The sequence below is a fragment of the Biomphalaria glabrata genome, chromosome 9 (assembly GCF_947242115.1).
Source record: "Biomphalaria glabrata chromosome 9, xgBioGlab47.1, whole genome shotgun sequence".
NCBI lineage: Eukaryota > Metazoa > Mollusca > Gastropoda > Planorbidae > Biomphalaria > Biomphalaria glabrata.
Genome location: NC_074719.1, coordinates 2,276,725 through 2,302,946, shown reverse-complemented (window position 1 = coordinate 2,302,946; position 26,222 = coordinate 2,276,725). Strand labels below are relative to the sequence as shown.

The following is a 26,222-nucleotide window of genomic DNA, read 5'->3' as shown; positions in this document are numbered from 1 at the left end:
TGTCTATAACTTCTTGTCTATGAACTGGTGTCTATAACTTCTTGTCTATGAACTGGTGTCTATAACCTCTTGTCTATGAACTGGTGTCTATAACTTCTTGTCTATAAACTGGTGTCTATAACTTCTTGTCTATAAACTGGTGTCTATAACTTCTTGTCTATAAACTGGTGTCTATAACTTCTTGTCTATGAACTGGTGTCTATATCTCTTGTCTATAAACTGGTGTCTATAACTTCTTGTCTATAAACTGGTGTCTATAACTTCTTGTCTATGAAATGGTGTCTATAACTTCTTGTCTATGAACTGGTGTCTATAACTTCTTGTCTAGGAACTGGTGTCTATAAATTCTTGTCTATGAACTGGTGTCTATTAACTTCTTGTCTATGAACTGGTGTCTATAACTTCTTGTCTATGAACTGATGTCTACTATAACTTCTTGTCTATGAACTGGTGTCTAAAACTTCTTGTCTATGTACTGGTGTCTATACTTTCTTGTCTATGAACTGGTGTCTATAACTTCTTGTCTATGAACTGGTGTCTACTATAACTTCTTGTCTATGAACTGGTGTCTATAACTTCTTGTCTATGAACTGGTGTCTACTATAACTTCTTGTCTATGAACTGGTGTCTATAACTTCTTGTCTATGAACTGGTGTCTATAACTTCTTGTCTATGAACTGGTGTCTATAACTTCTTGTCTATGAACGGGTGTCTATAACCTCTTTTTCCTCTTAAATTCAGTGTCCACCGCAAGCGGGAGAATTAGTGATAGATTAGTGAATCAATGAATTAAGCAATCAGGGGCCTTTGTGCATTTAATATTGTTGTAACTCTAATGGCGGAGCAATAGGGGTTAATGTGTGTGAGACCAACTGACTCATGCAATATCTGACACAAGTCCAAGGCTATCAATGGACAAGGGACTGTACTACTACTGCGCGCAAATTATGAACGTGATCGAAAGCTTTCGTGGAGCAGGGTCAGTGTGTAAGAAAGGGGATTACAGTTCAGGACATCAAGGCAGTTAGGACGGTGCCGTACAATATGAGCCCTAGAGCAGACACAAAATAGAGCAGTGCGATTCATAACAAACGAATATTCACATTTGACTAGAGTAACACCTTTAGTAAAATCACTAAATTTAGAAAGCCTTCAGGACAGAAGGACAGTAGCAATAATACATAAAACACTGAACCATAATCTTCAAATACAAAAACAAAATTTAATAAAATACTCTGAAAGACACAAAGATAAAGGCACATTCCTCATCCCATATGCTAGGACAAATTTGTACAAATACTCCTTCTTCCCTAGTGCTATTAGAGCATGGAATGGGTTGCCTGAGCTAGCCAGGAAAACCAGTGACTTGGCAGAATTTAAGTCATTGGTTAATATGCATGACTAAATCCATGACGCGTAGGACGTAATCATCTTCTTTTTTGAAGTAACGTCTGTATTATATAAGATAAGATAAGATAGAGCAGGGCCGGTCCTAACAATTGCGGGGCCCTATGCGAAACTGATTACGCGGGGCATAGTCTGGGTGGGAATAAGGATAATAGGTGAAAATTAGGATTTTGTATTAGAAAAAAAAATCGACTTTACTAAGCACAAAATTGCGATCAAATTAACTTTACTTTACGAACCTTGCAACCTATGGCATATTTATATGCCAGTGACTATTAAAGTAAATAAAGTATTGTAGCTTCCGATTAAGGTGAAAATTCACCCGAATATTACATTTTATTACTTGAAATCTGACAATGCCTTTTTTTTTGTTTATCGCGCGTAGGATTGGCGTATTCCGCAATAAATGACGCCCACAATTTTGTATATTTTTCAGGAGATTTTTATGAGTTTTCATGAGATTTTAATAAATTCAGGAGATTTCCAGGAATTTTTCGTATATATTTTGCAATTTAATAATTACACCTAGAATTAGCTCGGGGCCTATGAAAGCGCGGGGCCCACTGCGACCGCATAGGTTGCAGTGGCCTAAGACCGGCCCTGCCCTAGAGAATAGCGGTAAGAGTCAAGGAGTGGACAGAAAGCCCGACAGAGTTCAGTACGGCAGTTCTGTTTATTACAACAAAGCCTCTGAAGTATTTGTGATTAAACTACCACATTATTGTTTGAAACTCTTGTTGTCAAGTTCTTGTGTTAGATGTGCTGTGTTGAGCAGTGTTTACAGAAGGCCTGGTAGAGAGCAGTGTTTACAGAAGGCCTGGTAGAGAGCAGTGTTCACAGAAGGCCTGGTAGAGAGCGGTGTTTACAGAAGGCCTGGTAGAGAGCAGTGTTTACAGAAGGCCTGGTAGAGAGCAGTGTTTACAGAAGGCCTGGTAGAGAGCAGTGTTTACAGATGACCTGGTACAGAGAATCGAAACAATATAGATAATACGAATTTCCAGTGTTTTTTTTTCTTTGTATATATAGGCGCTTCTAGACCAGTACTGGCATTACGTAGCGGCGACGCCCTTAAATTTGTTCACAGGCTTTATAATGTTTATTATTGCAGAACATACCCTCTTTTTACAAAGCTTTTATCAACTCTCTCTGTCTGGTAGAAAGTTTGTACAATAAAAAAAAATTAGTAAATTCATTCATCATCATCACTCGTGGAACATAGGGCCCCGACAAAAACACGCCACTGTCCACGGGCTCTTGCTAGCTTTTTGATGGTGTCCCAGCTCTTCCCGGTCTTCTCTGCTTCTTCAAGTACACTGCTTCGCCATGTTCTTTTTGGTCTTCCTCTGCGTCTTGTTCCCTGGGGGTTCCACTCTAGGGCCTGTCTAGCTCTGTTGCTGGAAATTAATTATTTTGTTTGATACATATATATCTATGGCTGAATATATAGGGTTTCTTACCCTTATAGAATTGAACATGTTTTTTTTTCTCCCACACCCATGCTCAGATTAAGTTGAAACTTCAAACAATTATTTTATTTTGCCTATCAAAACATTAAACAATTTAAAAATTAACCAATTAGTCAATTTATTATCAGTTGCAGAAAATCAAATAACATACGAGTATTGTTTTTTTATTTTTTTCAAGATTAAAGTAGCCTTGTATGCCAAATTAGTTTTAGCCCAACATTTTACGACATGTGGGCCAAATAAATTTTCGACATGCGTGTCGATGGTCGCAGCGTCACAAAAAAAAAAACGGTCCAATTCATGTGTTCTTCTGCACTAAAGGTAAACATTTCGAGAGACCGGATATTACACATGCTGTTTCAGCATGTTACACATGCTGATATAGATACAAGATCGCTGGCTATAGCCTGCATGTCGTCAAAATCGAAGTAAAAAAAAAAAAGCTTGCCGGCAAACGCCAGTCCGACTGATTACCGCTCGGTATCAGACTTTTGTTGTTTTTTTTTTCACATTCACGTTTTGATATTTCAAACTAAAACTTATTAAGTCGAATTCAAAGAAAGACAGGAAGTTACAATTCTTAAGTTACGGCGCATGCGTTCTTTCCGATATTTCGCTTTGTATCAAAAACGTAAACAAACCTTAGACGCCTAATTTAGAAGCCGTAGGAGTAGGTAGTACAACACCGGTCCTTTCGCATAACAAGGAAAACCACTCTTGTAAATAATGTAAATGATTCACAAAAGAATTCCTGCCAACTCTTACTGTATCTTACCCATACTGGCCATGCATTTATCATTTATACACGACATGTCATAAAGACAAAGAAAACTATTTTTGTTGCTGTTAAAAAAATACGATCATTGTCTAGAATAAATCTAGGATAGAACTTTATCTTTACAAGTTAAGATACATGAAGTAATATTTCGATATGTGTCTATATCTAGAGATAAATTATATAGATCTAGATCGGTGACTGTAGTTTCTGTACTACTGTACAAGATTCTACTTCTAGTATTATTTAGTATAGTTCCATGACCTAATTTAATTAATTTGGATGGCTGCCTGGTCGTGCGGTTTGCACGCTGGACTGTCGTTCAGATTTATCGATGGTCCCGGGTTCAAACCCTGCCCGCTCCCATCCCCCGTCGTCCTGCGGGAGGTTTGGACTAGGAAGTAATTATCTTCAACAATGAAGGAACATCCGAAACATGTAAAACAAACAAACAAATTTATTATCACTAGTTATTCATTGGTATGGCTATTACGTAATTTAACTCGTTTTAATTTTTCGCTGGCAGAAGAATATATTTATTACCCTATTTTCAGATCTATGGTTATATCTACTCTCGAGTAGATTAAATTTATAATAAAGGAATTATAAATATTATAATATTCACTTCATCATATAGTCTATATAGTAACAATATAGTTAATATAGTACTATACTGAGCTGAGTCTATACTCTATAGGCTTACTTATAGTCTTATAGACATCTAGTAAGTCTAGTATAGTATACCGATACCATATCAATACCGATACTGCAATACCACACCAAATCTATCAAGATCTAAATCAAGGTTTAGTATTAGATTTATATCTAGATTATATTCTAGATCTAGACTAGTAGGTTAAAATTATAAGTTCCATGGTAACGATGGTATACTATAGATCTAGAATAGATCTATATTTAACTCATTTAAAGTGACCTTTGTTGGTCCTCAATTTTAGCTACTTAATTGCCATGGGCAATGGGGGGATAGATCTATGAATACTATGATTTGTAGACTTTCTGTATTCAGCCATTAGACTCTAGATCTATTATCTAAATATTATAAATAAATTTTTTTTTTCTACATAGATCTTGAATTCTAGATGTCATAGTAAATACACATTTGTTCAGTGATATGAAACATTTTACAAAAAGACAGTATAAAAAATAAATATTTCTCTAAAGTTTAAAATTAATTTCTTTAAAAGAAAGAAAAAAAAATTAGTTGAAGCAAAATTGTCTGTTTTTCAGTATTTTAAAATTATTATTCTAACTAAATTAAATAAAAATACTGGTATCATTTAATTCAACCACTCGCTCGTATGGGCAGGGTTTAATCCACGAAAGTGGAGCCTACATCGACTTTCTTGGCTCTTACACAGTCAAAATCTTTGGACCATGTGGTAGTGTTTGCAGTTTTGATGCGGAGACCATGGCAGTCTGTGAAGCCTTAAAAGTCATTGACTCTCAACTCGGCGAGGGACATTTGATGGTAACACAGATTGTTGTGGTCACTGACTCAAAATCTGTACTGCAGGCTTTGCAAAGCCCCGGACCATGGCCCCCCAATATCAACATTGTCATCATGGCTTCACATAACATTAAACAATTCTATGGCATCCCTGTAATAATGCAGTGGGTACCGAGTCACATAGGTGTGACTGGCAACACAATTGCAGACTCTTTGGCCCACCAGGGAGGGCAAATTCCACCCACTGATCAGGCTGTAAGCTTTCATCAAGCCCTGGCTATAATACAAAAAACAGAAATGGAAAAGTGGTTTGAGTGCTGGGACAAGTTCCAAAAAGCCCGTGGAGTCTGGAGCGCATGAGGCGCCCTGACCGCACTTCCCCGTGGTGGAGGCTGTCCAGGCCTGAGCAAGCTATTATAGCACAGTGCAGGACAGGCCACTGTCCTGTTGGCTCATATTTCTTGCGGCGATGGCCAAATTTTGATTCACAGTGCCCCCGCTGCAGGGAAGAAGAGGAAACCGTGCCTCATATTCTGTATGACTGCCCCAGACTTGCTGATCTCCGTCTCGACAGGTCTGGGAAACCCAAAATTCTCAACCTGTATGGCGATATTTATGCACTATGCAAGACAGCAGGGTTTCTGTCCAGGGCTTTTGCAAGAGAGGATTTGAGCCTCTCAAGCCCTCACTCTAATGGAGTTTGATGATGATGATGACTGGTATCATTTAGGATTTAAAACAACAACAAACAAAATGCTTGACATTTAATCTTATATGTTTTTACAGCATCTATCATTAAATCAATTTTTATTTGACAAAGTAGAATTTAAGTACAGGAAAGTACAGTTTTCACTGCTAGAATGTTTGAAAAACAAAACAACTAAGAAATATCCTTTCCTGCTTCTCCTCTAATAAAAAAAAGAAAAGAAATTTAAAACATTTTATAATTACTATATAGCAAAAAATAAAATACTTCTGCACTATTTTAGTTTCAGATTCTTGGTATAAATTTCAGATTGATTGATTGTGGCCCATATGATGTCATTAGATTGCATACCTCTGTTATAGAAAGTTTCCTTCTGTCTAGCTGAAAGTGTTAGTTAGTCTTCATGGTCTTGCCAGAGTACACATTAGAGGACCTTTATGGTAAGAAAAAAAAAAGTTCTTTTGACTTTTAGATTTTATGTTTAGATAATAAAGATTATTATTATGGAAGAGAATTAAAGTTCAATATCACTGCAATAGTACTTATTAATTATATTGACAATTATGATAATGGGGAAAAAGTTGTCACAATCTTAGTGATATATATTTTCTTGATGAAAGCCTTGCTTGATAGGCACATTCCTCGTCCCATAGGCTAGGACAAATTTGTACAAGTACTCCTTCTTCCCTAGTGCTATTAGAGCATGGAATGGGTTGCCTGAGCTTGCCAGGAAAACCAGTGACTTGGCAGAAATTAAGTCATTGGTTAATATGCATGACTAAATTCCTTGTCCCATATGCTAGGACAATTTTGTACAAATACTCCTTCTTCCCTAGTGCTATTAGAGCATGGAATGGGTTGCCTGAGCTTGCCAGGAAAACCAGTGACTTGGCAGAATTTAAGTCATTGGTTAATATGCATGACTAAATTCCTCGTCCCATATGCTAGGACAAATTTGTACAAATACTCCTTCTTCCCTAGTGCTATTAGAGCATGGAATGGGTTGCCTGAGCTTGCCAGGAAAACCAGTGACTTGGCAGAAATTAAGTCATTGGTTAATATGCATGACTAAATTCCTCGTCCCTTATGCTAGGACAAATTTGTACAAATACTCCTTCTTCCCTAGTGCTATTAGAGCATGGAATGGGTTGCCTGAGCTTGCCAGGAAAACCAGTGACTTGGCAGAAATTAAGTCATTGGTTAATATGCATGACTAAATTCCTCGTCCCATAGACTAGGACAAATTTGTACAAATACTCCTTCTTCCCTAGTGCTATTAGAGCATGGAATGGGTTGCCTGAGCTTGCCAGGAAAACCAGTGACTTGGCAGAAATTAAGTCATTGGTTAAAATGCATGACTAAATTCCTCGTCCCATAGACTAGGACAAATTTGTACAAATACTCCTTCTTCCCTAGTGCTATTAGAGCATGGAATGGGTTGCCTGAGCTTGCCAGGAAAACCAGTGACTTGGCAGAAATTAAGTCATTGGTTAATATGCATGACTAAATTCCTCGTCCCATAGGCTAGGACAAATTTGTACAAGTACTCTTTCTTCCCTAGTGCTATTAGAACATGGAATGGGTTGCATGAGCTAGCCAGGAAAACCTGTGACTTGGCAGAAATTAAGTCATTGGTTAATATGCATGACTAAATTCCTCGTCCCATAGACTAGGACAAATTTGTACAAATACTCCTTCTTCCCTAGTGCTATTAGAGCATGGAATGGGTTGCCTGAGCTTGCCAGGAAAACCAGTGACTTGGCAGAATTTAAGTCATTGGTTAATATGCATGACTAAATTCCTCGTCCCATATGCTAGGACAAATTTGTACAAATACTCCTTCTTCCCTAGTGCTATTAGAACATGGAATGGGTTGCCTGAGCTAGCCAGGAAAACCTTTGACTTGGCAGAATTTAAGTTGTTGGTTAATTAGCATGACTAAATGCATGACGCGTAGGACGTAATCATCTTCTTTTTTGAAGTAACGTCTGAATTATATAAGATGATAGCATCTTAAAGTATAAAAAATTATGTGAATCTAAGCAGAAGTGAATACAATTTATTTAGTTCCAGACATTTTCTGTCCATCTTCTTTTACCTAGATTTTTTGCTGCCAGCGTTTGTTTGCAGTCTGTGCCTTAGAAAAGTAGTGTGCTGTTTGCAGCTTTTCCACACTGCCATACACAGATTGTTAGTTCTGCTGAAGTAGTTCTGTTTGAGATGGACTAATCTGTGTCATTCAAAAAGTTCAACACTTTTGTATTGGGTTGGATGTGTGAGATTTATTCTGTTAAGTTCAAAGTTATCCTGTTCTGAAGTAGGGAGATTGTAGATTGCTTTTTGAGGGTAAGGAAATTAATACTGTCCAGTTTATTTGGTTATGGTCATTCCTCTGTTAATAGTTCAGCTTGTGCTTCCTGAGGCCCATAGGTCGAGCCCCTCTTTATGATTGCTAGCTTACAAAAATAATCATTGACTTGAGGTGTTCAAATTTGTTGGTCTTTCTGATTATTACATAGACTTTTTTTTAAATATTCATTTTGTGTTAATAATAGAAAGTGAAAATCTACATGGTAGAAATATATTAAATAAAAATAGCTTGGAGTCTTTTTTTTTAAAAAAAAAGAGATCAGTTGTTTGGAAATATTTTTATAGTTGTTGACATTACAGTTCATTTTGTGTTAATAATTGAAAGTGAAAATCTACATGGTAGAAATATATTAAATAAAAATAGCTTGGAGTCTTTTTAAAAAAAAAAGAGATAAGTTCCTTCGAAATATTTTTATAGTTGTTGACATTACAGTTAAATTGTTTTTTTTTTGTTGTTTTTTTTTTGGTTTAGGTGGTTATGAAACTCAGTCCTCTGAAGGTGGAGAAGCTGATTTACACAAGCACCTCACAGGTTGTAAAAAGAATCCAGGTCATGTAAAGTTTATACCTGTGGAAACATTCAATTTGGAACATTTACCTGAAGGATACCATGACCATGATCTCTATGATCTGATCAAAGCTGTAGCTGACCTGACTGTCAGAGTGGATGTTCGATTGACCAGTGAGGATCGACCTGAGTTCTGGCCAGATAAAAACTATGCCTATCCTTTTTACAGCATTAGAGGAAAGGATATTTTGCGCACAGGAAGTGGAAGGGTGAGTCATATCACAGAATACAAATCTTGTCCTTGTCAAAAATGTCTTCAGTCTGATGAACCTAACAAAGTCTGGTGGGAAGTTATAGTACAGACTGCTACACATGTGGTTTACGACAAGGCTGAAGCTAGTCACACAAAATTTAGATTGTTTTATGATAGACAAGACAGTCCAGTGATCACTCTAGGAAACGTCAGCGTTTGTGACTCCTACTTGAAAAGAGACCAGTGCTATCTAGCTTGTGTTACCTGCGATGCTGATCTAGGCAGCAAGGTCTACGATATTAAAACGCGTCTTGATGTCTTGTGGCGTAAAGTACACAACAAATATAAACAGACCAGAGACATCCATAAACTGACATTCATAGTGTCCCATCCACACGGATGCCCAAAACATATTAGTATAGGTCAATGGGTGGAGAAGTACCATGTGACCAACTTTGTCTGCAAGTTTTCCTATACGACCAGCACATGTCCAGGGAGTAGTGGTGCTTATGTCAACATAGTTGGATATGACACTTGCCCATATCAACCTGTGCATTCTGGGACATTAGCAAATAATATAAATTACAGTGGGTCCGGTATTATCATCTAATGTCAAAGCATGTAATTTAGTGTAAATTTAATTTAGTTTAAATTTAATAAATGACTATGCCTTTTAATCATTGCTTTCCTTTTTATACTTATAATTATTAATATTAATTATAATAATTAATTTTATAATTATTTTTTTTTTTTTTTTCTTAAAAGACATTTTTTCTTAAAGGATTTTGATACAAATTTCTGCCCATCACAAGTTTTTCAGTAATAGACAGGAAAATTAAACAAGAAAATATTTTTTTTAAATATAATTTTAAAAAAGCTTCTAATAAGCATAGTTGTATCAATAATGATCGGATCAGTCATGTAATTAAATTTTTAATAGATCCAGACTAACAATAAAAAAAAGCTTTTATACATATTAAATTATTATTATTACCTATTAAACTATTATTATGTTTAATAATACTTCATGCGTACTGCATGCAAGGAATTATATGGAATTATATATTATATAATACATTAGAGGCCTACAGTGGCTACAGTAAAGTAATATAGGGCCTATTGATTATGAAACACAATTTGTTTCTAATTGTATATAAATATCTTTTAGTTCTCTAAGCGGACTGGTCTAATCTATCAAATATAGATTATATCAAATCTAAAAAAAAAAAATCTTTGTTACGGTAACTTTTGTCTTTGTTTCTTATTTATTTATCAACAAGGGAGTTAAACTGTGATGGAGCGATTTTTAGAACATACGAAAACATGTTTTGAACTGCAGGAAAAGAGCGAAACTATATATAAATCTATGTGATGCCAACTTTGCGTTTTTCTTCTCCCTGAAACACTGTTGCTAATTAACATGCATGTCTAAACATCAGCCTACGTGGGATACGCGTAGGAAGTAATTATCTTCTTTTTTGAAGATTGGATAGGAAGGTACATTGCTATAAGCATTCACTCTTTCTCTCTTAACAGACGATACCAACTCTGATTCCATCAACATGTGGTAAATAATTACGGAGAGAAAGAGTTAATGATGCTCGCATAATGCTATTTCAGAGCAACATACTGTCAAGCGATAACGGCCAGTTAACGATCGAGAATTTACCAAGTACGGGCTTTGGCTGTAAAAAACAATAGGCCTCTATGTTTGTAAAATGTTTGACATGTTTCGGATGTTCCTTCAGAGTTGAAGATAATTTACTTCCTAGTCCAAACCTCCCGTAGGCTACACACATAGGCGTAAAGCCTCTATTTCTTATATACAGATATAGTGTTCACTGTATGCATGCGTTAAGTTATCGGTGCATTATCAAATTAAACAAAATGATTTTTAGAACAGCTAGAATTGGAAGTCCATCATATGATATACACGTTGTGGGCCGAAAGGTATTAAAATGCCCGGGCCGATTTTGACAGTCAGTCCGTCCCTGACGGTAGCCTACTGTACAGCTTGCAGAATACAACTTACAGAACGGTTTTGTTTCTCAGATATAAACAGTGATGTGATACGACTCGAAGAAAGCCAGATAAGATACACGATTAGGAGTAATACATACAACTCTGAATGCAGAACAACAGACACAGATTGAGGCTCCGTGTTCCATTACCTTCTTTCTGAACTTCATATGTTCAATTACCTTCTTTCTGAACTTCATATGTTCAATTACCTTCTTTCTAAACTTCATATGTTCAATTACCTTCTTTCTAAACTTCATATGTTCAATTACCTTCTTTCTAAACTTCATATGTTCAATTACCTTCTTTCTGAACTTCAATTGTTCAATTACCTTCTTTCTAAACTTCATATGTTCAATTACCTTCTTTCTGATCTTTATATGTTCAATTACCTTCTTTCTAAACTTCATATGTTCAATTACTTTCTTTCAGAACGTGTGTGCCTGGTCATTTGGTATGCACTCTGGACTCTCGTTCGTTGGTCCCGGGTTCAAACCCTGCCCTGTCCTGCGAGAAGTTTGGACTGGGATGTAATTATCTGAAGAAACATCTGAACAATTGTAAAACATTTTACAAACAAACTTACCATTTTAAATTACCTTCTTTCTCAATTTGACATTAAATTACCGGTACTTTCTCCCAGAACATAGCATGCTTAAATGTCACTTGGAAAGAAAGAATTCTCATGAATTTGTCAGAATCGCCAGTAAAATGGCAGGATGGCTGCCTGGTCGTGCGGTTTGCACACTGGACTGTAGTTCAGATTTATCGATGGTCCCGGGTTCAAACCCTGCCCGCTCCCATCCCCCGTCGTCCTGCGGGAGGTTTGGACTAGGAAGTAATTATCTTCAACTCTGAAGGAACATCCGAAACATGTAAAACATTTACAAACACATTTTACAAATCTTTCAAAATAATATTCTCTTTATCCTCTTTATTTTACATTCAAGTCTGTACCCTAACGCACTAAGTACTATGCTACCGCAATTAAGAACAATACTACGGGAAAGTAACTGTCACAACATTCTGATGATATGATGTCACGATGTGTTGTGATGCCGGGGATTTTACTTGAATTCAATAGTTAACAAAAAATGAAGATCTAGAATCACAATTGACAATTCTTTGATAAAACAAAACTCTGGAACTTTATTTAAATATAACGTAAGTACAGTTTATGTACAAATTACAAATCAATGAGCATGAAACATATTACAAAGGCTTTTCAAACAGAGCTCTTAGAAACGTGTCTATCTACAAGAACCTTATTTTATCGACTGACTTTTCTTTCTTACTACCGCCAATTCTCTGGCGCTAACTCTTTTCAAAAATGTCTTTGTTTAAATTCAAATCAACCAATATATTTCAAACATACTAATTACGTCCCTTGGGTAAATCCTGACTTGAATGTCAAGTGTCTAAATTTGAGGATTAAATCCCGAGACTCATGTCGAGGGCTTATATTTCTTTCAAAAGTGAAATGTACAAACAATTCCATAATGTAATCTGTGACAGTAACTCTTGAGAGATTATGGGCACAACATAATATTTTTCACGTCCACTTGCCATCCACATGAATCAGGCCTACACCGGTAAAGGACTGGTAATCTGAATTGTCCAACATGATGATTAGAACGCAAAAGAAATAGGACTAGTTATCTGAATGTTATCAGCATGTTAATGGAGAATGCAGAAGAAGAATGAGACAAGCTGAATAGTAATATTTCGCTGAAGTCCAACATTTCACCGTGGAACATCTTTTCCTTGATTGCCCCAGATATCAGGATATCAAAGTGAAATATTTTGGAGCAGACAGCTTAAAAATAATGTTTGGTTATGTCGACCCTGGGAAAATACCGGGCTTTAACCGGGAGGTGGGGGTTGACTGCGAAAATTTGATATGAGATTGGGCAAAGTAATTGATGTTTTCTTTGTCAGAGTTCCAGGTGGTATTCCCATGAAAGCTTGTTGTTGATGATAACGCCTAGATAGTTATACGCCTTTACTTGTTCTATAGGTGTAGTGTTTATTTGCAGTTCATGTATAGTTTGTTTTTTCTTTCTAAAATCTATTATAAGTTCTTTAGTTTTTGTGACATTCAGTTCTAGAAATTTCCTTTGAGGGATTTGGGCACGACATAGCCTAAATTGTGCCGATGTGCCAAAAATCCAAAATATATCATTGATCCTAGTGGGGAGAGTTCCACTGTGGCTATGGCTGGACTTAAGCCCCACTCAGTAGATCCTAGCACCACTGTTAGATGGATATGTGCAAGTCGTTTCTGACAAAGTCACTAGACTTAAACGTTCCATTACTATTTAGCATACCCATGTGGATGGCCATATAGAAGGCCTGAACACTGAACGTCACAACCTGTGGTCAGTTTAGACCATAATATTAGCTCGTTGCATCTTCGTACAGAACTGGATAGAGTTATTGCATTAAAGTTGTTGGTTTTTTTTAAATCGATTTCTCAGTTATGAAGTTGGTGGTGGTGGTCTATTTATTTCTATTTATTACAATGCGAGCGAGGTGCCCGAGTGGTTAAGCGCTTGGCTTCTTGACATGGGTTCGAATCTTGGTGAAGACTGGGATTTTCAGCCCCCCCCCCCCCCCCGGAGTCCACCCAACTCTAATGACTTAACTCGCTTGACCACTCCAGTTGATCACTTTCGCCGTGACTTGCGTGCGTAATATTTACGACATCAGTCCTTGCCGAACTGGCGTGTACTGTCACGGTTGACCGCTCGTTCTGCGCTGGACTTTGGCGATTTGGGTAGGCTAAAAACACACAGCCCTACTCCCATCTGTGTCACCACCAGATTTACAACAATATCTTGTATAAAGGAGGCAGGTACCCGTTTTTTTTTTCTTCTAAATATTTCCCTATTTATTATTTAATACAGAGAAACATTTGAGTCGCTGAAAGCGTGTCCCAAATAGCTACATATGATTTGAAGATGATTAAATTTAAAAACTCATAACGGTCAAACCAGAGTTTTCACTGTGTCAACAATAAGTTTGTTTTTTTTTAAGAAATACACAAACTGCCACATTTCTAGGATAATTGTTAGAGCCGCTTTTAAAATGGTGAAGTGTCCAGGTTCCACCCACTGTTCAACTTTTAAAGTCCATGAAGAATTTGAAAGCCAATAGTATTATTTTAAAAACACTTTTAATTAGTATCGCCAATCCGCGAATATTTTTTTTAAACTTTAACATTTTTCATGCCCATCCTTTCTTCGACTCAAAAATAAAAAAAATCCATAAAAAATGTTATGGATCAGCCTTTGGCCAACGTCTAATCTTTCGACTCAGGACCGGACACAACAGAATGCGACAACACATGTACCGGAAGCTCAAAATTGAAACCAGTCAAATCTGCCCATGTGGAGTAGCCTATCACCAGAGAATGCCGACCACGTCCTCCAAAACTGCTCTCTTTACCAAGAGGCCCGTACCGGGTATAAGACACTGGCTTCCAAAACACCCCAATAGAAAGAAAACTATATGGAGAGCTCCCTGATTTGGAAACCAATGCGCAGTTCATCTCATTTATTGGTCTAGTCGAAGAACGAAGAACCCTAGTATTGGGTTCATAAGTAATGCTGCTAATGATTGTCTTCGAATCCAAAGATTATTAAGGAATGCGGTGTTTCCCGTGGCTACGCATCCTTGGCTATGACCTACATATTTTGCCACACCTAGCGTATGCATAAACCATTGTCCGCCGGTGGTCGATTTAGATTTTCTTTTCGCCGTCTACGTCTGTCCTCGGCAGCGGATTTTCTTTTGATTCTCAAATGTGTGTCCCGTCGCCTCCAGCTGTCCAGTTCTGGAGCTGCCTGCAACCAGGTGCTAGTCATGTGGTAGCCTATGCGCTTTGGACTGTAGTGAAAGGTCCAGGGTTTAAGTCTTGCCTGCCGCCATCTTCCGCCGTCCTTCGGAAGGTTGGGTCCAGGATATAATTATTTTAATTCTGAAGGAACATCCAGAACCGGTAAGCGACGCTTAGGCACAGATCCAAAATGTCGTGTTTCGATCTAAAAACAAGTTTTAAAAAAAGGTTCTGTTGTTTATAATCATAAAATTATGTCAAAATGTTATCGTCAAAACATATCCTTATAAACATAGGCTATTAGCATTTTGTATTTTATTATTGGCTATTAGCATTTTGTATTTTATTATTGGCTATTAGCATTTTGTATTTTATAATTGGCTATTTGCATTTTACTTTATTATTGTCAACATGTTTAGGCTTAAGTGTTATATACGTCACATTACTAGACTTGTAATTGGTTTTGAAGTTCTGTTTTTATAACGGTGACATTTATATTAATTTTTTTTTATCTCATGTCATTCATAGGCTTCACCTTCACCTTTGTCTGTTGTCTTCCTATCACTTACTCTCTAAGCATCTTCTTCTTAAAGTTGCAAGAAAGTCAAATGCTCGATACGGGCCTAGTGTTTCTTTTAAAGGTTTTGCGTATTTCTATCTTTCGTACAGCATTGATAAAACGTAAGCTATATTCCATCTCAAACCTCCCGCACGACGGCGGGGATGTAGCGGCGGGCAGGATTCGTACTCGGGACAATGGAGCCGATGGTCTAGAGCAGTGTTTCCCAAACTGTGCTCCGAGGAACCCTAGTGTTTTGCGGGGCCTTAATATGTATTCCACGAACTACTGGAATAATTAACTAGATCTAGTAGCCCACTACGTGAATTAATCTTTCTAAAAAATAAGCAAAGTGTTTTGCTAAATACTCAGAATGTGCGAAGTCCCGTTAATCAAAAAATTTGGGAACCACTGGTCTAGAGTGTATACCACCAGCACTTGCGGCTAATGTGTCAAATATTACTAGAGTTCACGTCTATCCGTCAATTGAAGAATGTAAACAAGATTGACCCTGCATTGTTTTGTTTCGTTTCAAACTTTAAATGGAAGATTAAAGTTTCCCGTTAGGGTATTTTTAGATCAATCTTACTAGATCTAATTTGAAGCAAATTGTACCTGACAAATAATATCAATCGAACCACTTTGTCAAGTATATTTCCCCGAGAAAAACTGGACACAATGACATAGAAATCGATGGTCAATGAACAGATGTGTTAGACCGTGACCGTCGTGACTATATCGAAGGTGTCGTAGACTAAGGCTGACTTCAGTATCCTCAATGAACTGCTTGTAACGATGTAAACAAAATGTAGAAAAATGGGGAATTCCCATTTGTTTAAAAATACAATAAAAGGAAGATTTAAAAGCAACTATACGTTGCAATGGCGTTTTTAACTGTTAGTAATCTTGTCTCTCTATTTCTTTTCTTGTTTTTATTTTCTATAAAATGTTGTAGATTTACTTTGTGTATAAAATATCTAAAATAAGTTGTTATTTTGTTTTATTTTACAAATCATTATTATTACAGTAAGTGTTGAATTGGTGAAATGAATGTTACGCCCGTAAAGAAATCTATTCTGTATGGTAAGTAGATGTTTACAGTAAAGCTTTGTTTTGACTGCGTTTTCTTAAACTAGTGACACGCCTGAAGTGTTAATTATTTGTGTTAATATGTAAAGGCGGATGGTTTTTGTGCTGGCCACATAATACCCTCGTAAATCATTGACCACAGATGACCTTCTACATCTTCAGCCCTGCAGATCGCAAGGTCTGAAAGGGGCACTTTACTACTTTTACCGGTATAGGCTATGTATTGTACCATACTTTCATTCATTGGCCTCCTTCAGTCGTAGAACGACTATGGTTCATCTCAGAGCACACTTCCTCATGTGGCTGTGGAGCCCTATTTTGGAGAGACACTCCCGTCCACAGATAGCGCAGGTTAAGGTGGCTTTTACTTCTGTGGTAGAGGAGCTGGCCATTTTTCGGATTGTACGTTTTTCTTCCCAGCTGAGACGTATGTACTTTCACTGTCCATAGCTTTCTTGGTCACTGTCTCTCTCCATCTGAGGAATGACCATAGAGGATGACTTTTGGGATGCGCTTGTCCTCCATCCTTTATGCATTCGTGTATTGTCAGGCAAGTTATAAGAGTACCGTCCCTTGTGTTAGATGCAGGCTTACCAGACATTCAGCAAACGGATGATATGTCCTCCTTTTTACAAAGCTTCTATCAACGCACTCTGTCTGTCTGTCAGTCTGTCTGTCTGGTAAAAAAGTGTGTACACGTCATTTCTCCCACACCCATTCTCGAATCAAGCTGAAACTTCACACAATTATTCATTGGCATAGACAAGACATGAATAAATTAAAAAAAAAAGTAACCGACTAGTCAATTCATTACCTAACCCTAACAAAACCTCTAACCCTAACAAAACCTGAATCAATACAAAAGAAAAAAAAAACAACAATAGTTATTAACTAATGGTAATTCATAATAAAGGAAATAACTTATATTTTTATAGATATAATTTTAAAGGTGGAGTTCTTCCCCTTTAAATAAGCTTTGCCTTTTCTTTTTAAAGGATTTTTTTTTTTTTGCTTGTAGGTATGATGTCCTCAGTCCGGCGAGCATTGGTCCAAAATGTGTACATTTGGGTCTTTCACCGCTGTTTACTGCAATACGATTTATCAATAGGACCAAATCAATACTTCGAATCCGCGGCTTTAAAAAACAAAAATACTTACAGAAAAAGCAGAACGATGTTAAATAAACAGACAATTTTCCTTTACATGGGCGCAGCCAGAGAGAGGGTGTTCGGAGTTCAACCCCACGCCCCTCAAAATGAAAACCCTCCTGTGAGATATTTAGTCACAGCTCTGTTCCTATGAGGAGCTGGGCTCCAGTAGGCTAATTGAGGAAATCGCCGAGGTGACAAGCAACAGCCTTAGAAAAAGTTTAGGAAAACTATAGTTACCAATCTGCTGGGTGAGAATTTTGATGTCCAAACCGCCCCCCCCTCCCCCTCATTTTTCACTTCCTCCAAATGAAAACTAAAGCAAAACTACAGTTACGAAATTCCATGAGGTTGACCTCCCCCCCCCCACCCCCCCAAAAAAAACAACAAAAAAAAAACAACTAAATCAAAACTACAGTTACCGAATTTCATAAGGGATCCATGAAGTGGGATTTTGAGATTCACAGATTGATCTGTTTTCTTAATTCTTACCAGTCACTGGGTTCCACCGACAAAGTGCAGTGAATAGCAGAGTTGATATTTAACCTGTACTTTTTTTTTTTTTTATTCCTTGAGAAAAAGTTTTCTGTGTTTTTTTAAGCCCAAGTTCCTGGATAGATTGCCAGGTGCTCTGTTAGCGTGCAAGTCAAATATTCTGATAATCACAAGTGATTGGAACTTCAAATGAGATACTGAAACTTGTAAACATGATGTTTTAATTTTTAAAGTGCTTGAAAAACATTTTACATGAAAGGTTTTTGCTGGAATCGCCCAGTTCAGTACTGAAGGTCTTAAGATAGTTTTACGAATTAATTTAAGAGATTTTGAACTCAACTCCTCGGGTTGAGAAAGATAAGCTCAAGATTGATCTGTTTGTTTTGGGGCTCTTAGTTTTTTAAACAAAGAGAAACAAACAAAAAAAAATACTTTTAAAAAAAAAGCTTATATTAAGCCATATGAAAAAGTATTCGAGATAAACCTTAGTCGTTCTACGACTGAATGAGGCCAATAAATGAGTTGTATCAAATAGTTTGGATCGGTCATGTAAATAAATGTGTAATCGATATAGACAAACAATAATAAATCTGTGTTTTGTTCAGCGCTATTTCATGCTTTTAGCGTTTCAGCTTGACCCGAGAATGGGTGGGGAGAAATAACCTGTCAAAAAACGTTTTTTGACAGACAGATTGACAGACAAAGTGTATGATGGGAAAGAAGCGAATCTCAAGTGCCATTATGCTGACTGTCAGAAGAACCCTGGTCACTTGGGTTTTATTCCAATTTCAACATTCAGAATATCAGATTTACCAGTTGGACACCGTGACAATGATTTGTATGAACTAATCAAAGTCACTGCAGACTTGACTGTCAGAATCAATGTGACAAAAGTCAGTCACAGCAGGCCTGAGTTTTGGCCAAACACTGATAAGCCGTATCCATTCCGGAATCAAATAGGCAGCACCACCGCACGATCAGGAAGTGGGATTGTGGGAGTTGTCAAGTACATTGATGGCTTTGAGCATGACATTAGCAGAAATATCTACAACGTTCTGGGTCATAAGCCGGACACAGAATATAAAACGTGTCCCTGTGACAAGTGCCAAAACTCCGACCGACCCAGCAACGTCTGGTGGGAAGTATTTGTCCACACAGCCACGCATGTGGTTTTCGATGAAATCGAGGCCAGCCACACCAGTGTTCGGTTGTTTTTTGACGAGGATGATTAGTCCCTTGGTCACAATGGATAAACTGAAAGTTGATTATATTAACATTGAGAGAGACAGGTGCCAACTCAAATATATCACCTGTGATGCGACTCTGGGAAACAAACTTTGCACAATGGATGAACACTGGTTCGCTCTCAGGGATAAAGTTTTGAACAGATACACACATTGACAAGAAAAAAAGTTAAACTTTATTGTGTCCCATCCCCATGGGTGTCCTAAGTATGTCTGTATCGGTCAGTGGACAGATAATGCTCAGGTGGCTGAGTTTAACGACGACTATGACTTCACACAGCTGACTTACACTACAGGAACATGCCCAGGGAGCAGTGGCGCCATGGTTCATTGCGTGGGGTTTAAAGGGGGACATTTTCATAGTGGCACATTGACGAGTGAACTTAACTACAGTTGCGTAGGTCGCTTCTGGAAAACGTCTGCCGCCATATAAGATTTTTTGTGTGCAAATTTTGTCGTCTGCAATTCATTGAGCATCTGAGATGAAATTATAAAATAATTTGTTTGAACTACAGCCTCAGATTTACAGAAGAATAGTATTACGTCATCTTTAGTATTACGTCACCTTTAGTATTACGTCATCTTTAGTATTACGTCATCTTTAGTATTACGTCACCTTTAGTATTACGTCACATTTAGTATTACGTCACCTTTAGTATTACTTCATCTTTAGTATTACGTCATCTTTAGTATTACGTCATCTTTAGTATTACGTCATCGTTAGTAATACGTCACATTTAGTATTACGTCATCTTTAGTATTACGTCACATTTAGTATTACGTCACATTTAGTATTACGTCATCTTTAGCATTACGTCATCTTTAGTATTACGTCATTTTAGTATTACGTCATCTTTAGTATTACGTCACATTTAGTATTACGTCGTCTTTAGTATTACGTCATCTTTAGTATTACGTCATCTTTAGTACTACGTCATCTTTAGTACTACGTCATCTTTAGTACTACGTCATCTTTAGTATTACGTCACATTTAGTATTATAACATCTTTATTTACGACATTCTTGCCAGTATACATTGTGCCTGTGTAGTATTAAGACAATAAAGGAGATCTTGTTCTACTAATCTGTGACATCTGTGACATCTGTCGGTTATAGTTTAAAACGATATCCCATACCAGTTCCCATTTGACTAAATAAACCAATGAGGTAGTTCCGGATCTCTTCTAAGTCACGTGGGTGTGTTGTTTACATTAATGACCTCATTGATTTCATTGTAATTTAAACATGAAAATAGTCTAGATCTATACATCTTTAAGTAATAAAAAGTATGTTACAGTAATTCACTATTTTTTTTTATTATTTAGTAGGATTACTAGATCTAGGCTAACACTAAATCTAGATCTACATCTTATCATAGGAAGATATTGTCATTATTGCCATGAATAAGACCACAGTCACGTGATTTTTATAAAGTAGGTCGGAGATTCGGAACTTGCTCATTATTGTCACACTTGCACGGTCACAAGTTGATATAGCAACTAAAAATGATAATTGAAACAAATTTATCTTCTTATCTTATAAAATACTTCAAAAAAGATGATTACGTCCTACTCGTGTCAGTCTAGTCATGCATCTTAATCAATGACTTAAATTCTGCCAAGTCATATAAAGAACTCTGCTGGATTTCTAAGCTTTTATTAAGCAGCTTACAGGGTTTAATAGGATTCCTTACAAAACAACTTAAAATATTCTTAATCTCATTTACCAATTTTAGGAACATTTTGTTAATCTCTCTCTCTCTCTCTTTTCTACATTGTTCTTTGTAGATATAGGGACTCAGAAATTGTGACACGATAGGGCAGATGATGTAAATGTTATTAGATTCTATTCTTCAAATACAAAATTTAATAAAATACTCAGAAAGACACAAAGATAAAGGCACATTCCTCGTCCCATATGCTAGGACAAATTTGTACAAATACTCCTTCTTCCCTAGTGCTATTAGAGCATGGAATGGGTTGCCTGAACTAGCCTGGAAAACCAGTGACTTGGCAGAATTTAAGTTATTGGTTAATATGCATGACTGAATGCATGACGCATAGGACGTAATCATCTTCTTTTTTGAAGTAACGTCTGAATTATATAAGATAAGATAGATAAGCTGATGCTGGTAGCCTACCCATTTGAGTTGGTTGACTTTTTGAGACTTATTCTTCAAAGACAATACATTTTTTTATGCTTGCACCTCCTTGTATTTTGTTTTGTTCGATGACTTTTGTTTTAAAACCATAACAGTTTTAATAATAAAAGAGTATGATTGATATGGTATCGTATAATGTTAATTATTTTATGTGTCGCTGAATTCCTTAACAATATAAATATATATATATATATTGTAGTAACTCCAGTGGCGGACTGAAAGGGTTAATGTGTGTGCGGCCTTCTGATACACACGACTCAGGCCAATCACACAGGTCAACGGCTGTTGAACAAGGGACATTACTGCTAGTGCACGCAACTATGGCCCTTGCTGTGGTCATGTGGTCAAGCCTATACGGTCGAGAGACAATGTGTAAGAAAACAGTTGAGTCCAGGACAGCAAGGCAGTAAGGACTGTGTGGTACCTTTGAGTCCTCGAGAATGTAGCTGTACGAGCAAGAGAGACTTCTAATGTTTAGTTAGGCAGATCTGTTAAGTACAAGAAAGCAGTTGAAGTTAGTGTAACCAATTGTGTTGAATTGGCTGTCGATGTAATTGTAATTAAAACGCCAGTTTGTTTATTGAAGCTCTTGTTGTTAAGTTGATGTTTTAGATGTGCTGTGTTGTTGGGCAGTGTTTACAGAAGGCCTGATAGAGAAGATCGTAACAATATATATATATATATATATATATATATATATATATATATATATATATATATATATATATATATATATATATATATATTACAGACGTTACTTCAAAAAAGAAGATGATTACGTCCTACGCGTCATGCAATTAATCATAAGCATATTAACCAATGACCTAAATTCTGCCAAGTCACTGGTTTACATGGCCAGCTCAGGCAACCCATTCCATGCTCTAATAGCACTAGGGAAGAAGGAGTATTTGTACAAATTTGTCCTAGCATATGGGACGAGGAATGTGAGTTTATCTTTGTGTCTTTCAGAGTATTTGAAAGATATGGTCATCAGCAGCAATGTTTCTCCAGCAACGTGAAACAGGGCCGCCTCTCCTCTTGATAATCTCGTGGCCACAAACAGAGAGAAGTGGAAATCTTTAGCTGCTCCTTGTGCCACATCACCTAAGGAGTAGCCCAAGGGTCAACTTATGATGATTTAGAAGGAAATAAAAACAAGCTAGATTTGATATATGTAAAAATTTTACATTCGAACGAATCCAAGTGTCTAGAAAATCTCCAATAAATATTTTAAATTTGGGTTCTAGACTAGGTGGCCGAGAACGTTTTATTTGCTTTTATAAAACGAATCTTCCAGCATAATCCGAACCATCTGGTTTAGTCTCTTTAGTGGACAAGTAGGGGGAGGGGGAAGGGGAAACCGAGAGAGGCTTTCTGTGCTGCCATTAGATTCTCTGTAAACACAACTCAGCTCGATTTGGGATTCGAACTCAAGCACTCTTGATAGCCATGCGATTAGGATCACTCAGCCACACACTCCCTGGGATTTACCTAAACAGGGATAAATAATAGCCAAAAGAGACTATGTAACATGTACAACATTTTCTGAAACATTTTACATTAAATTGAATACCAATGTTCAAACTACTGAGACCGTGGAGAGTGGCGCGTTTTTACTGAGGTCCTTTGTTCTATGAGTAACGCAAAGGAAAGATGGTGATGAAAATGTTCAACTTCTATTATCGAAGGAGCCCACTAGCTAAGTTGTAAATTGTAAAACATTTTACGAAATATTTTACATTAAATTGAATACCAATGTTCAAACTACTGAGACCGTGGAGAGTGGCGCGTTTTTTACTGAGGTCCTTTGTTTTATGAGTAACACAAAGGAAAGATGATGATGAAAATGTTCAACTTCTATTATCAAAGCAGCCCACTAGCCTACTTGGCGGTTTTGCGTGTTGTTTTGTTTTACATGTTTTCGGATGTTCCTTCAGAGTTGAAGATAGTTTACTTCCTAGTCCAAACCTCCCGCAGGACGACGGGGGATGGGAGCGGGCAGGGTTTGAACCCTCGACCGTCGATAAATCCGAACGACAGTCCAGCGCGCAAACCGCACGACCAGGCAGCCATGTGTGTGTGAATTCACGCAGACTGATAGGCTACATTAAATTTTGTTTTTCTTTGTTTTAATTTTAATTTCTTTAATATACGACTAAAAAAGTGAGAAAAAAAAACATTTGAAGTTGATGAATTTTCAAAAACGCTTTACAGTTAACTTAGCAATAGGGCGTATGCTATCGAAAACTGGAAAACGTGACAAGGGGTCTACCAGACAGTCTGGGAATCACTGAGCTAGAGTATAGATCTAATATTAACAATAAATGTTTATGGGCTTTTCTAACTACTAGTAATCTATTCTATGTCGACTCATGGAACTATACTAATGGAACACCAGCTTCGAGTTTTTTACAAAGACAAAGAGAGTCGAAGTGCCGTCGCGCATCTTTTTCGCGCACCATACCATTTTGAAAAATCGATGAGGATGCCAAAGAAGAAATTTACTCCGAGAGCCACTTGGATTGACCTTCATTGAGAGTAAAACTTCCCCACACTATATTTTATTAGATCTGTAAAAACTTTATCCATTTTCTGACTATCTGATAAAATAGATACAATTTCCCTGAATAAGAGATCGTCACAAAAGTTATTTTTTTCGATCACCCTATAAAATGCCACTTATTTTCCAAAAAATAGAATCTAAATTCCGAAAATACAATCTTTCAGTGTTTCTCTGTTTGGTTTATTTACACTAAATCTGGATGAAGACCTGTCTACCGTTCCGCCAAATGCGTATTTGTTACGATATACTAAATTGCACGAAATAAAAATAGGAGGCCTAATACAGTTTTGACACTCCAAGCTACGCATTTCTAATCGTTTAGTTTTTTTATTATCGAAAGGACTAGGCTATAGGTATACACGTCTCGTGGGAAACAAAGAAAAAGTTAATCTTGATAATATTGTAGCCTAAATAAAATGACAAAAAAAAAAAACAAAAAAAAACAACTATAGCCTAATCTAAAATGAAATAGATCTAGAGCTAGATTTTCTTGGACGAATGATATAAAATAAGTATAAATAATAAGTCATATGAATCTGATAGATCTAAAACAAATACTGATAGAGTCATTCATTAATTAATTATTAGAATTACTTGACTACCAACTGGGTATTTTTATTGCCAAAATACAATGTATTTTATGTGCATTTATTAAAAACAACAACCAAAAATTAAGCGTTTGACGCAACTAGATCTAATATTAGTAATATATAGATTCTAGTTCTAGATCCAGTATCATCCAGAAAGCTACTTCTCTAATTCAGTTTTCTAGTTTAATTCTAGTTAGATCTAGATGTCTAGACCACTAGATCTAAATCTAGCCAGGGTTTTTGTCATGGAATAGATTTATAAAACTTCAGCCACCTACTGATCACGATATGACACTAATGACAGATAGGCCTACTCTCTACTACTACTAGACTCTAGATCTAGAATCTAGACTAGTAATCTAGTACTAGTAGTGGTAGTAGATCACTACATTTGACTAGATGATTACTAGATCACAGTAAAATTCAATGTGTACTTCCGACTTTAGCTCAACAAACAAGTCTACTCCAAAGTATAGATCTTATCTTATCTTATCTTATATAATACAGACGTTACTTCAAAAAAAGAGTCACAAAGTGTAAAGGATCATTATATATTCACATAAAAAAATTATAGGCCTAAAATGAATCGAATAATCAGTCACTAATTTGACTAATCAGTAATCTAAATTGTTGTTTTTTTTTAAAATAGCAAGTGTTATTGATGACTTCTGACTTGTAAACCAGTTGCAGAGATTCTAGTTTTTATTTTGATGACATGTTACGATATATCAATGATATTTAGATAAACCTAGTGGAACAGACAGAAGGACCATTTAATATAAGGCAAAGAAGTAAGATGTTTATAATCCATCAAACTCACAGAGGACTTGTCATTTGTGACAGCATTTCATGCATTTACAGAAGCTACAAACTATTCTACAAAAATGATAGGCTTGTCTTTGATTCCGAAGACTTATGAGGAATGCTATGTTTCCAGTGGCTACTCAGCCCCAGCTGTGACCTACATATTATGCCACACTGAGCACAGGCATAACCATTGTCCACCTGTGGTAGAATCAGTTGTTTTTTTTCTTTTTGCCGTCTACCCTCGGCAATTAATTTTCATTGGTGTATACCACACCTTTGTAAGTGACCTCCAGTTGTCTCGCTCTGAAGCTGTATGCAACCAGGTGCTCTCTTATTCTATATCAGTTAAAGCAAGTTGGCGCCTAAGCTTGTCTTTAAAGCATTTCTGTGGTACCTCTTTATGTGCATATGACATGTTAGGCAAATAGGTTTTGCCTATCGGAAGGCCATTTCGGAATATATAGGTGTTTAAAATGAAACTCCAAACATCTGGACTTCCAGTAACCAAGAAAATAAGCTTAGGATTCAAAGAGACGACACTGGCATTTCAGCTAAGACAATCAGTAAAATTAATAGCAACTTTAATTGCAGTCCACCAAACAAGATAAAAAGAAACAAGTGTGGCTTCAATAGCATTGATGATATTTAGTTTACTTTTATCTCATTTACTAGTATTACTATTTCATTGACTAAGGTTTTTTATTGTCAAATATGCATAAGTACATGTACTAGTTCCTGCAATTTGATGAAAAATAA

At 36.7% G+C, this 26,222-nt stretch overlaps 1 protein-coding gene and 1 long non-coding RNA gene across 6 annotated transcripts; both read left to right on the top strand.

Moving 5' to 3' along the window:
• The first annotated feature begins 3,222 nt into the window (after nt 1-3,222).
• LOC106067008 (uncharacterized) lies at nt 3,223-9,630 on the top strand. 5 transcript variants are annotated; one of them, XM_056040556.1, is made up of 3 exons: nt 3,223-3,353; nt 6,132-6,262; nt 8,665-9,630. In XM_056040556.1, the coding sequence occupies exons 2-3, from the start codon at nt 6,226-6,228 to the stop codon at nt 9,561-9,563; spliced, it is 936 nt and encodes a 311-aa protein (XP_055896531.1). In that variant the 5' UTR covers nt 3,223-3,353; nt 6,132-6,225; the 3' UTR covers nt 9,564-9,630. The 5 variants fall into 5 exon arrangements, with proteins under 5 accessions (XP_055896531.1, XP_013081561.2, XP_055896532.1 ...); XM_013226107.2 differs by lacking the exon at nt 3,223-3,353 and adding an exon at nt 3,483-3,504; XM_056040557.1 differs by lacking the exon at nt 3,223-3,353 and adding an exon at nt 3,491-3,601.
• A 6,344-nt stretch (nt 9,631-15,974) lies between these two features.
• Nucleotides 15,975-22,082, top strand: LOC129928089 (uncharacterized). Its single transcript, XR_008779706.1, has 3 exons — nt 15,975-16,265; nt 16,397-16,452; nt 21,706-22,082. It is a non-coding gene; the product is annotated as an uncharacterized LOC129928089 (long non-coding RNA).
• The last annotated feature ends 4,140 nt before the right edge of the window (nt 22,083-26,222 follow it).

Bases quoted from the DNA above. Each gene is read 5' to 3' on its own strand.
- LOC106067008 (XM_056040556.1), top strand. From the start codon at position 6,226: ATGGTCTTGCCAGAGTACACATTAGAGGACCTTTATG. The intron at 6,263-8,664 runs GTAAGAAAAAAA...TTTTTGGTTTAG, and splicing joins CACATTAGAGGACCTTTATG to GTGGTTATGAAACTCAGTCC.